Genomic DNA, 14,059 nt, shown 5'->3' with positions numbered 1-14,059 from the left:
CTCTCTCTCTCTCTTTTCTCCCTCTCTCTCACTCTCCCTCTCTCTTGCTCTCTCTAACACTTGCTTGCTCTCCTTCTCTCTTTATATATCTCTCCCTCTTTCTAGCTCTCGCTCTTGCTCTCTCTATCTATCTCTCTTGTTCTCTCTCTCTCTCTCTTTTCTCTGTCCCTCTCTTTTCTCTCTCCCTCTCCCTCTCTTGCTATCTTGCTCTAACACAAAGTCACAATCAACCCATTAGATCTATCATTACTAAATTTATACTTAATAAATGGAAATTTAAATCTACTCAAACAATTACAAGATTACCTCTTGCATATGTCTAGATTACTATCAAAATCATAAAATAAATTACAATTTCTTGCAAATGTCTAGTAAGAACAAATAATCACAGAAAAATATTAAAGATTACCTTCAAATCCCAGCTTTTCTTCAACTCACACGAAAACTAGGGCAGTCGGTGTGAGATCGACGGCAGCAAGATAGCAGAGCTTGATCGCGCGATAGACGGCCGGGGTGGGGTCTGCGGTAGGAGAGAGTTCGTCGGCGGTCGGAGAGAGGTCGTCAGCAGCAAGACAGTGCGCTCGATCGAGTGAGAGGCGGGCTGAGGCGACGGCAGAGCTCTCCAAAGAGAGAGAAGGAAAGAATATAAATGAAATGTGAGGCTCGGGCCTGTTAATTTTAGGGCATTTACCGGCGGTCACAACCGCCGGTATTGGCATCACTTATCAACGACGGTCTCCGCCGCCGGTAATATTGACATCCGGCAGTTTAGCCGGCAGTTACAGGACCGTCGCTATTGCCGGCGGCTTAACGTTACAAAACCCCCGGTAAACCGCCAGCAAACCGCCGGTATTACCGGCGGTCATATAACCGCCGGTAATCGGCGTTTTTCCTGTAGTGTACACCGTCATCTACATGCAGCGGCGTATTATCTCAATCCTGAATTTCAATATTCAGAGAGGAAATCGTCAAACCCGGAGGTGAAGCTTGACTTGTATCATTGCATGGAATGACTAATACCGGAGCAGACTGATAGGGAGCTTGCAGATTTACAACTTGTTCTATTTCGGAATAAGGAGGGATTTTTTGGTCTGCAAGCAGCAAAATCAACTATTGCCAAACGGTCTCCAGGTATACTTATTTTTGTAAATGCAAAACACTTTATTATGTTCTGATTATCATTTTTCTTCTTGAAAATAATTGAATGGTAGATACAATTTGGTGATTTCACCCCTGAGTTACAGAGTTTTGCTGTTAGAGTTTTGGGCCTCACTTGTTCTTCTTCTGGGTGTGAGCGAAACTGGAGTACATATAGTCAAGTGCAAACAAAGAGAAGAAATCAACTTTCAACACTCAGAATGAACTCCCTTGTGTGTATTATGCACAACAAGAGATTAAGAGATAGGAGGTTGAGGAATAAGGGGTTGAAGGATGATGTGGACCCGTTGGTGTGTGATGATGTGCCAATAAATAGTTTGGAGAATGTATGTCAGGTTAGTCAAAACTACTACACATTCACCATATAAATTACATCATATGCATAAAAATATCTTTAACAGCCACTACCAAAAAAAAAGTTTCGAATCAACCTACAGCCCTATATATAGAGAGTATTCCAGTAATTAAATTTGTAAAAAACAAACCTTTTCCCACTCCTTCAAGTAAAAGTTCAGCACATCGGAATGAAGGTTCATAAACATTCTCAGGAAACATCACATGCCCATATCTTGCTGCAGAATAACCCATCTCTCTTGCAAGTTCAGTCTGAAAACACCTAACATAAAATGCATTGTAAATAAAAGAATTCAAAAACAAATGCTGCTCAAGCAAATGCCACAGGTCAAACCAGTATTGAACAACAAACAATTACTGGCTTCTCACTCACTGACCAACAAGCACGTGTGTGTGTGTGTATATATATATATATATATCCAATTAACTTGTACAAAAGCATCTATGGAAACAAATAAAGCATATTTTACTCACGTAACTCTAAAAAAACATCATTTAGTCGAAGCAGGAAGTTAGTTCTGTTCTTGCAGGACATGCATGCCGTGAATGCAGTTAAAGCATGATAGGTTCAACTCAGGATAAGGTTTCCAAGCAACTCTGTAATGTGATCTAGGTCAGATAATATGACTTTAAACTAATCTGGATTCCTAGAAACTTAAATCTGAAATGCCTTCACAGCTCAACTCAAGCTCACAAACGATCATTAAAATAAGAGAAATAATGAGCTGGAGGTTAGAATGCAAGAAGATAAATAAATGCAACTAGTTGATATCATTATCCACAATAGCAACAAGAAAATCTCAATTCATTTACCTGCAGAATTGCATCAGGTCCTTGAGTCCACCAGCTAGCGCATGCATCAAACTGAGAAACAAGCATTTCCTTGTTGTGCCGCACCTACACAGAAAAGATAAGGTAATCAAGCGATAAAACAACTTTTTTATGAAAGAATGAGAAAAATAAGTCCAGAAATGTGGCTACATTTTCATGCAAATCTACACAGCTGAAAAATAAAATAAAAAAGAACAGCAAACGACTTGAGCTTGTTCTGAGTATAACCATTAATATAAAATCTACCAAAGCTATCATATACTGATATAGTTACTAAAGACAAGCAAATAAGCATAACCAACCTTATGGATTGCAAAATTCTCACCACAACGTGAATCAATCACGGTAACAATCTCCATTGGAACAAATTTGTGCTGAGTAAATGGCCACCAAAAGATATTAGATGCCTTTTTCCGCATATCATGCAAACTTTGTATCCTTTTTCTGTGATAAGACAGCATCACCTCCTGAAGGGAAGAAAATATTTTGCTAGATTCACTAAACCAGTCAATCAAATTGTTTGATGGCTCTTTAGGAACTGGTGGCAGTACAAAGACAGGTAACCTAGAAGAAAGAACCTATGATAAGTAAAATCCATTAAAAATGATGTAAGACGATCAAAATCTAAATGTTCAGTAGAAATTCCAAATTCAAAGATAATAGAAAACCATATAAGCTAAGGTAACAGTTCATAATTAAAATGAACATGCATGCAGAAAGTTTACATTAAGGGCTCTTTTGATTACTTATAATAAGAAACTTGCTATGAAAAACAATGATGTTGTTCCACCCTGAAAGCAAAATCATTATATTTGAGATGTTCGTGATGTTTAAAATCTATCTTGACTTCTAACTAAACTCAAACACATAATGGAATCTATGACAATGTGATGTAGGCGGGGGGGGGTGTCAAAACAAGTTGGGTTTTATTTTTGGTGAGTTTTAATATCCTCGACTAGATGTCAGCTCATTAATATCTAGTAGAGTGTCTTAAGCTCATAAATTGAAGATTTATTCCCCCTTTTCCTTTATCTCTTTGGTTTCTTCTTGTGTCTCTTTGGTTTCCCCACTAGTGCCTCTTCTCCTCCCTTTGTCTTCTCGATTTTCCCTTGCTGGCTAGTTTCCCGAGCCTGCTGCCTTGTCTCCTGTGTTGGTTCTTCGGGTCCCTTGATGGCTGGTTCCCCGTGACCTACTGTAAAACCCGAAAAATGTCGTTTTAGACCTCACACGTTTTTCGATGCGCCGCGACAAGTTTTAAGTGAAAATTTCAAGGTTGTCAGATTTTGACGGGGTTAATTTTATAAAATTGTAGTAAAACTCTGATCAATTTGGTATATAGAACTTATATCCAATTTTGCTTCTATTAAGAGATATTTTTTAGAAGTTTATAAATGCCCAAACTACCCCTAATCATATTTAATGAAGGGATTGTTTAAGTGAGGGTATTGTGGTCTTTCGTATTTTCCTTTTTCCCTAAATGAGCAAACTGCCCCTTCCCCCTCTCATTTATTTTGGCCAAACCGAGAGGGACGGACCGAGCAGAGGAGGCGCATGGACGGGCTTCGACGAGCGGCTTTGGCGACGATTTTCCGACGAGAAAATTTGAGGAAAATGTAGAGGATAAGGGAAGTCAAAGGTATGCATTATAATCTAATTTTCCCTTCTCATTCTCAAGATATTTGGAATGAAAGATTCTAGGGTTTTCTCCCAATTTGTTTTTCCTTCAAATTCCTTCACAAAAGTGTTTCCTAATGGTTTTTGGAAAATAATTGTGGAATTTAATTTAAGTTTTATAAGAAAAATTTGTGAATTTAAAATTAAGGATTCTCCCTAAAATTGAACTTTTTGAAAGTACTTTTACAAATATGGTTCCTAAGGGTCCTAAGAGGATTTCTAAGGGTATAAATTGAGTTTTTCTCACAAAATTATATTTTCCTAATTTTTAAAATTAATAAATCCGAAAATAATTACATTAATATCAATTAAAGTTTAGGTTAATAATAGATTAAAGATTTATGTTAATGACATTCGTTTATGTTAATAATATTGATTTATGATAATGATATTCATGTCACTTAATAAAAAGGAATTAAGATTTAATGTTTATTTATGTTAATGATTTCTTTATATTAATGATTAGGAATTAAGGTTAATGTTGAGTAAGGAGAATTTTGATAAATGATTAAGCAAATTAAATTCATATGTATGTAATTATAAAAATGAGAGAGAGAGGGAGAGAAAGAACTTAGGGTAGATTTGGAATATGATAAGAACATTAATTTAAATTTATTATTAATAATTTTGAAGGAGAAATTAACTCTTTTAGTTGTTTTGAAGAAACCTCGAAGGAAGAAGGATTAGCGAGGAGAATCAATTTCAAAATTTCTGTAAGTATACATGATTCTTTATTTCAGTAATACTTTTGTTTTCTCTCCAATTTTATGTTTTGACGGTCCAAGCATGATTATGAAAATTTTATGATCATTTTAGATCTTGATTATGTTATTTCATCCTATGATTGATCAAGCAACTTTCATGTTATATATCATGGCATTATATTATAAGTTTATATGTTATATAAAATAAAATGAAATGAGATGATATGATTATGAAATGATTATTAAATTGAATGCTTGTATGTGCATGCTGAAATGATGGAGCTCACCCCCTGATGGTACTAGCTGGGGACGCTGTACTCGTGCACGTTAAAACGATAAAAGATATGGAAAAGGAAAATGGTAAAGGAGTACCTTTATGGTACTAGACGGTGACTTTTTGACGATTGTAATATATCCGAAATGAGAAAGCTAAGAATATTAAAATGAATATGAAAATAAAAATGAAAGATATGAATTATGATATAATATGTTATGATATGTTAATGACATGTTATTAAGAAATGAATTTATGTTATGTTTTAAATGAATTTGGCATTTAGCATCTTGTTCATTTTGCCTTGATTACTGTAATTTAGAATTGTATTTTACTTACTGAGCTTCGGCTTAATGTTAGTTGTTAACATTTTTTAGGTGTAGTTACTTTAAATCAAAATGAGTACAAGGGGTGGCAATGTTTATTATAGGAGATGAGCTCATGAGGAAAGGTAATATTATGATTATGTTTGAGTTTTATGTTTATGTGATTTCAAATTTTAATGTTATAGTGGCTCTTTTCAAATATTTTGGAGATTGATTTAAAAAATTGATAGTTTTAGGAAGTAGAAATTTGACCTACCGTCCGACCATTCATTCCCGTTTCGCCTACGCAAGCTCACCGGGCCGGGTCGTGACACCTATTGCCTTGTCTCCTGTGCTGGCTTTTCGGGTCCCTTGCTAGCTAGTTTCCCGTGGCTGTTGGTGGGGATTTCCGTGGACTTTTTCCCTGTTTTCTGTGCAGAAATGATGCTGGCTGTTTTATAATAAATGCAAGCATTTTGGGGCTTTTTTTGGACAGAATTTGGACAACCTTCTGCCCTTCCTCTTCCCCTTAGTTAATTAGTTTTAAATGAAGTTTTAGGTGGTTGTTTGGCTCCCCTTTTGTGCTTATATATAGAGAGTTTGTGGTTTAAAAGAATGTTATGATGTGATTTTTGGAAGCCAAAACCTACGGGTTTGTTGTTTGGAAAAGCTTGCGAGCTTTGTCCAACTCCCCTCCTTCCTTTCCTCTTTGAGAAAGCTTGCGAGCTTGTATCCATTTCTTCTTGGCTTCTAATATATTCTTCTCTCCGCAAGATCGACGCCATCAGTATCTTTCATCCCAAGGAATGCAAGTTTAGGGTTTTATGTCAAAGTTTGTATGCATCGTTTGTAAGTCATTTTATTATAAAAAGTCGTTTTGTGTTGTATTTTGCCTAGTTTTGAGTAATTTATGTATTTTCTTTTATCTAGGAAGTTATTTCTTTTGCTTGCAAAAAATTAGGGGTTTTCCTAATTTTTTTGCTTGCATCACAATGGTAATACTTTGGCTAGAACAAAATGCTGAAATGTGAACATTTGCGCATATAACATGCCAAGTTCAAAGAAAATCTTCACGCCAACAATACAATCATAGAATATTAGTGTAAACAAGCAGTAATACCCAATTTTCATATTGTAAAAATAAAAAACTCCTTAATTAGATTATACTCCAAAATATCAACTTTCACAAAAAAAACATTAAAAAGTGCTCCATTGTGTTCTAAGGGTCAACAACAACAACAATAAGCCTTTATCCCACTATGTGTTCTACGGGTCAAATGGATCAATTTAATATACAGATACATATGTTAATTTGCAAGGAGATGAAAGTTATGGAATTAATTTCGATTTGAATAATTTTTCTAAAGTTTATATTTAACTTTACCCTTCATTTATTTCATTCACCTTAGCAGGGCAAGAAAAATATTTGAAATTTCCACTTAGGCAAGCATGCTCTGGCTTTGACTAATGGTAATTAGGTAAAAATGTCATTAATTAAGTGATTTAATCCCTTATCTGCCTAAGCCTAACTCTCATAGCTGCTAGAGCTCTCAATTTCGATCATCCCCGTGCCTGAGTCCCATCTGGGAGTGGAGCTTGCCCAAGGGGCCGTAGAGGGAAGTTGAGTAGTGGAGAAAGGAGAGGAAAGAAGAAAAAAAAGAAGAGGAAGATGAGGGAACTAAGGAAAAAATAAGAGGTAAGAAATTTCATTTATTGTGAATATTCATTTTGTGTAAAATTCCTAATTTAATTACTATTTATTATTATATAAGATTCAAGCGGTATACGAGGAGATAAATTTTTGAGATAAAATTATTTTGGGAATAAATTAAGTTATATGTACATTGTTAGAGTATAAATTGTAGGAATGTAAGGAATTGAGAACTTTGGGTTGTTAAGGTGGTATACTCATTTAAAAGGTTGTGAGGTGCCATAATTGAGGAAGCAACTCGTCACAATGGTAAGACATGCAAACTTTTGAATTTTGATTCAAGAAGCATGTTCTTTAGTCCTTTTGCATGTACAATTGCACTTGAACTAAAGTTTAGCATGTAATGCAATATAAATTCTTCATATCGCTCCATATATGTCCACATCTTAATATTCAAGTGTAAATGATCACATATAGATTTTAATAAATTAAGCTCAAATTTATATATCTTATGATTATATAAATGTTTCACTAATTGATAAAATTTTAAAAGAGAAAAGCATTTATTTGTAGTATCCTTTGTTATATATGCACTAAAATTAATTGTTTATTTAAATAAATGAATAACATGTTTAATTATAAGTTATAAAAATTGATTAGAATCTACTAAGCATGATATATGTTAAGTTAGGTGATGAGTGGAAATGATATGTTTATGATACATACACTATTGAATCAAAAGTGACCACAAGAGAGGCAAAATGAACCTCCATATAGTTCAAGAGTGATAATATTGAGTTTTACTTAGACTGTTGAATATTATGATGAAGCCTAATGGGCTAAGTTTATATTATGATGGCCTGAATCTAGACATTTAAATATGATAAATTCTCAAGTTAAAGGTGAAATGAGAATAGAAAAGAAGGAAATTATTTAAATGAAGCATTAATATGGTTAAATTTAGGATTAGTCATTTAGATCATTAACTGACATGATGTTGTTCTACTTATAATATTATGATAGGCATTATGTTATTACCATTCAATTGAGTACAGTAATGTTTTAAACAATTTATAAGTTTTAATATCAATAATGTAAAGGATGCTTAGTTTATGATTATTTCTAGTCACATCTTATTCATTGTGTTGGGTAGTTAAATTCTATATTAGAATTACATACCTTTATGAGCCTCATAGCTCACTAGAATTTTATTCTGCCTATTTTTATCCGAAAGGGCAAGGATAAGAGTGGGACCAAGTAAAACTAGGTCAATTCTATATTCATGTTTTGTTATATAGTAGTAGAAAAATAAGTGTGGACCTGAGATATTGAATCAAATGAATTTGGATATTATTTATATGAATGTTGTGTGGTTTGATAGTTGCTTTGTATTTATATACATATCTTATAAATAAAATATTTGAAACGCTTCCTTTTAATAAATGTTCATGAATCGTTAAATTATCCTTGTTAATAGCAGAGAAGAGAATTAAGGCAGGACCAGGACCTCTCACTCACATGACTAGCAATGCAAACTATTGGAGCCTACAAAGGTTCTAGAAAGAAATCCAAGACCACATGTTTAGAAGGAAAGGATTGGGCGCTATAGAAATCTAAGGTTGGGCATTGTATAAGGAAAGGATAGCATAAAATGAAATCCAGGGCATCATAGCATGAAAAGGATATACCATGAAGCTCTGGATTTAAATATGATTGTATATATTCAAGGTATGAAAGTTATTATATTCATTTAGTTTATTTCAGTTATTCAGTCCGTATATAAAGGGCGTGTAGTGGTAGATAGTTATCTTGATTTGGTGTAGATTGGTTTCCCTGTTTCCTCCTAGTCTAGTTATATAATACAATGTATTAACTACTTTAAATCAATGAGAAAGAATCTATTCCATCCCCCTTTTTTCTCAACAAGATATTAGAAACCTAAGGCATTTATTCTTGGGTAAAAACCATAGCCTTCATTGTTGCAAGCATAAATTGCATAAGGATATCCTGAAACATTTTGAGATCGTATGGATCCTTAAATTTGAATTAAGAAAATGCAGAATATAGAGAAATCATTATTTAATACACCTCTCTTCTTCAATTCCAACAACCAAACCCAGCATTGATCTCTCCAACAAACGAGCAATCATAGCCGCAACCCAGCCATTGTAGTCCTCCCAAAGAACACGTGCCCTGGAGGTCAATATCTACTTCATAATTTCTACCACAGCCCTTGTGCCTTCTCCGAATCAAATTTCTACCACATTCCAATATCCATGGTAACATCTAAAGTCACGACATCAAAGACCAATGTTCAATCTGAATAGGTCAACTCAAACCATATTTGTCAATGGCGAATGGCACACCACAGCGCAAAGTTTCCCGTTGAGCTATGCCGCATAGCACACCATTTTAAACATGGCGCATATTTAATTATAATTTATAATTTGAATTTTATAACATATTAACAAATAGCCCGCACCATTTGCGCCTTGAGCCATGCGTCATTGCCCATGCATGGCGTAAATAGCACGCGCTATTTTGACATGCCACTCTTCACCATTGACATGTATAACTCAAACCAAGACTAGAGATCGACAAAATGTCCAACCAATATATAGAGTAAATGAAACAAACTATCACAAGTTTTTACAATTTGCCAAAACATATTTGAAGAGACAAGCGAGACTTAGTCACCTTATAGAGAAAGGACCAAAGAGAAAAGAATCAATGTCTAAAGAATAGGGTGAAAGTGACTCCTTGGTCATGCAGCCATGGGACTCAATGGATCCATCAATCAATGATACTTCTATGTTCCTAACTATTTCTAAAGAGATTTAGGACTCTACCCATGCTCCTACTCAAAAGTTCATGATGCAGTTCAAGTGTATGAAATTAGTGAGGAAAAATGGAGATAAAAAAGGAGAAAAAATAGTGATAGAATATGCCGACATACAAATGAGCTTGTGTCAATAGTTAGATCACTCTAGGTTATTTAAAATGAAGTGTTCAAAAAATGATATCAGCTTGAAGAACTTCATCAAAAAAATGACAAAGTATATAACATACTTGTTGGAATCAACCTTGAATTTGACAGGTTAGAGTTCAAATTCACGGTATAGAGGACACACCTTCAATGGACAAGATGAACTCCTTAATTTGGGCAAAAGAAAGTAAGCTTGAACCATGGATTGAGATGGTTCAATCTTTGGTAAAAACATATTGACATCCACACAAATGTATTTTCATATTCTTGTTTAATATTTGCACAAGATTTTCAGAGCCTTTATGATAATGTAAAGAATCAATTTGAAATTATAAATGTAAAATATGTAGAATCTATAAATAAAGATAGTGTTCAATATTAGGGGTTATTTGTTAATTCAAATTCACCTTGAGAATTATTCTTCCAGATCATTTAGAAAGTTACGAGCTATGGCAAGTGGGCCTTTTGATATTATTAAGAAAATTGGCACTAATGCGTATATTATGAATTTGCCTAAAGATATGTTTATCAGCCTAATTTTTAATATGAAAGATCTTATATCAATAAAGAAGTTATAGTCATAGTCAACGCCTAGGCAATGGCTATGTTATTATGCATGTGAAGATTTGGGTAGTTATAGGTGTTTATATGTGGACCAAGTCAAAGGAACCCCTCCCTCTACTCCTATTCCATCCTTGTTTAAATTTAAATGCCGAGAGGTATTTCTCTACGACTTGTGTTAGTTTTATAAAAACTCCCTATGCTTAAATAAAGTAAATTATTGGTTGTGTAACACATTTTGAAAACAAAAAAAAAATCCGAGTTTTGGTGGCTTGGTAGTCGGCCAACCCAAGAGGATTGGGTAATCCTCTTAAATCCTCTACTTGAGTGAGTGGAGTTTAATTTTCCTGTATCTTTTTTATTGCAATATTTTGTAGTGTGCTCTTGTGTTTGTGCCTCATCTTAGTAACAACCACAACAACAAGCCTTTATCCCACTACATGGGGTCGGCTACATGAATGTTTTTTCTCCATTGCGTCCTGTTTATAGTTAAATTCTCATTTAAATTTAATAAAAAAGTCATTCATAATATTTTCTAACCAAGTCTTTTTATGTCTATCTCTATCTTTCTTAACATATCATGTAGCCGACCCCACGTAGTGGGATAAAGGCTTGATGTTGATATTTTTGTTGTTGTTGTTGTTGTTGTCTGTCTTTTTTAACATAGACCAAATCAAATACATCTACTCTCATAACCAGGTCCTTGGAAGGCTGACACTCTTGTGTTTGTGCCTCATGTCTTAGAAAAAACAAAATTTTATTTTCATCCCTCAAAATTAAAGTCAAATTCCCATTGTTAGGGCTGGTCATAACTTCTGTTTTTGTTAAAATAGTTTTACTATTACAAGCATTTGACCAACCTAAACCACATAAAACCCACCAAAATCTCTATATCTCTAGTCAATATCCAATATTTCAATAGTCCTAAATTATTCAGAGTTGTTCTAGTCAAATTTCTGGAGAAAAAATTAGCCCTAATCTTTTTTCTTTTTTTTATGCTTGCTCTATAATCAATTTTCAATAGACAAAATATTCACAAAAACATGTAAAACTCCTCCAAAAAAAAACTTGAAACATTCCAGATGTCATCTAAAGAGTGTTTGAACTATATTCCGTGTGGAACTTCTGAATTCCACATGATCTATAAAAGACCACACCCAAATTCCGAGCCTTGGTTTGTTATAGATAGAACTGAACAACATCACTTCCAGAGAACAATAGACCTACCAAATCCTTCCCAATCATTACCAAACTCTTAAGAATTAAATAAGACATCCTCACCTTCAAATCAAGTACAAATATACTAAATTTAGAATTTTGGAGAGGAATACCTATTGGATAAAAGATAGGTAGTTCTAGAAAGATTGCATGAAATGTTGGCCTACCATCCAAACTTCGTAAACTTCATCTCCAATCTCCACCTTAAATTAACTCCTCCAAATTAACTTTTACTCTTTGAAATTATTTTTGAGTTCCTGATCCATCAATTGATCAAATCAGAGATCACAACCTCACCACCAACCCTCATCACCTACACATCAATATTTATCATTGTTGAACTGCAGGGAGAATTACAATGAATGATAGTGAAAAGTAACAAAGATCTTAGCATTTCCTTGAAATTTTGCTTAAGAGAAAAAAAATGACACCCAACATGGGTGTCTTTAGATGCCTATTTCTTGTAAATTCGTGGAATGCTAAGTTTCAAAATAATTTAATCAAGGTTGGTTGAATCTGGCAATTACAATTTTCTATTTAAAAAATTCAAAATTATTTTTTTAAAGTGTGGCTGAATGCCATGTATCTACACTTGTTCCCTTAAAGGTTCTGCAAACGTCATCTGATTTGAGATAAAAAAAACAAAACCCAAGAATGAAGTGAGAAAGAGTTTAAATGATTATTAGCATGCATGAGTGGTTCTAAAAGAAAATTATTTATCAAAATTCTATTATTTTGCAGAACAACGAAACAACATAAAGAAGGTGATGAAGTTTAATGAAGAGCTTTATCATCAACTACAAAAGTTCTAGTTCTTAACCTGTTTCTCAAGTAAGAAAGCAGTGAAATTTCATTCTGCAGGCCAAGACCTTCTAAAACAATAGCCACAGTGTCATATCCTCTAACCTCCAAGCTCTCATATGCTGATATGGTTGCAGATATACCGCCTAAACGGCCATCTCCAACAAGAATAACAGGTAACCTAAAAGGCCTGCACCATAGTATGACTCAAAACAAAATTTTAAAAACAAGCACAAATGGTAAAAGACATAGTTAAAACTAGGCAATGAAAGTAGCAAACAACATGGAACAATAAATTACTAAAAGAAAGGATTAACTAGATCCAAAAAGTTTGGAAAGCACGTAAAATGTCATATAGCTGGCAATATATATTAAAATATCATGATTCTACAAAGGACGAAGGCCTATTTGAAATTTGTTTAAGAAAGGAACAGCAGACTTGCCTATATAAATCACACTGCAGAGAACCTGAAGGCCCTGGACTAGCAACACCCCCAGCAGTTTCCACCAACCTCCAAACAGCACCCTTTTCATCTCCCCCATCTTTCTCTCCGCCTACTGAAACCCTTAACCAACTTCCTAACTCTTCCCTCAACAAAGAATCGTCCACCGCCATCCCTTCCCTCTCCACCGCTAAGTGAGGAGAAACCGCCTCCTTCCATCCATATAACGTCAAGCAAATCAACTTGAAACCCTTCCCTTCTTCCATCCCTTTCCCCACTACTGTCTCCTCGTAACAGCACGAACCCCTGAACCCTAAGCCTTCCTCAATATTGTCCATGGATAGCTCGGTTGCAGCATTAAGCACCTCCTTAGAAGCTTTGACGACTCGGTTCGAGGCAAAGATCCCACGAGGCTTCCCGGTACGCAAGATCTCCGAAACCTTGCGATAGACAAAGCGGGAGTCGGAGTCGACCGGGAAGCCCGTCTGCACGGGCTTGATATACAGGCAGTGAGATGGCTCTGAACCTGAGAGGATGGAGGTGGCGATGCCGGTGGAAACTAGGGTTTTTCCAACGCCGGTGTTGGAACCATAGATCATGAAAGTGGGGTTAGAGAGGTCGAGTTCCGAGGATGGAAATGAATGCTCATGGATGAATTTGGGTTGTAGGAGAAATGGAAAAGGCAGATAGCGGCGGCGAAGGAAGAAGTTTGGACGGAGAGGAATGTGCGGCATCCTCGGATGGCTGCGGCGGAGTGAAAGATGGCGGACGTCTCTATGACTGGCTGTGGCTGGAGTGCGCTCTTAGTTCAAAATTATCAAAACCTGTTGGTTCGCGCAGCGCGAACAATCGAATCCTTCTTTTCATTTTTATAGAGGAATGTTGCATTGCCAACTAACGGCTTAAAATAAATAATTTATAGCTAATAAATTATTAGCTTAGTAACACTTTTTTTTTATTTTTTTAGTTTCGAATTAAAAAACAAATTGAACTCTTTTTTGGATAGGTTATAATAAGACATTTTTATTATCAATCAGATGTTTTATTTTATTCCTTTTCTCGTAGTGAGATAATTAGAATATCATTGACTTTCTTTATT

The 14,059-nt window shown here is 34.9% G+C and overlaps 1 protein-coding gene across 5 annotated transcripts in view; it reads right to left on the bottom strand.

Annotated features, from left to right (window-relative positions):
• Positions 1 to 13,812, bottom strand: part of LOC110094535 (bifunctional dethiobiotin synthetase/7,8-diamino-pelargonic acid aminotransferase, mitochondrial) — a 72,872-nt gene extending 59,060 nt beyond the window's left edge. For 4 of the 5 annotated variants that reach the window (XM_028698378.1, XM_020819791.2, XM_028698380.1 and 1 more), the window contains exons 1-5: positions 12,961 to 13,812; positions 12,537 to 12,707; positions 2,646 to 2,907; positions 2,326 to 2,409; positions 1,644 to 1,764 (exon numbers count right to left, since the gene is read on the bottom strand). In XM_028698378.1, coding sequence (XP_028554211.1) covers positions 1,644 to 1,764; positions 2,326 to 2,409; positions 2,646 to 2,907; positions 12,537 to 12,707; positions 12,961 to 13,694 — 1,372 coding nt within the window. In that variant the 5' untranslated portion in view covers positions 13,695 to 13,812. The remainder of the gene's footprint in view (positions 1 to 1,643; positions 1,765 to 2,325; positions 2,410 to 2,645; positions 2,908 to 12,536; positions 12,708 to 12,960) is intronic. The other variant, XM_028698379.1, reaches the window with a different exon arrangement.
• Positions 13,813 to 14,059: the final 247 nt, after the last annotated feature.

This window comes from Dendrobium catenatum, unplaced genomic scaffold (assembly GCF_001605985.2).
Source record: "Dendrobium catenatum unplaced genomic scaffold, ASM160598v2 fragScaff_scaffold_1076, whole genome shotgun sequence".
Taxonomy (NCBI): Eukaryota; Viridiplantae; Streptophyta; class Magnoliopsida; order Asparagales; family Orchidaceae; genus Dendrobium; species Dendrobium catenatum.
Note: the sequence above shows the minus strand (reverse complement) of the source record. Positions and strands in the feature narration are given on the sequence as shown.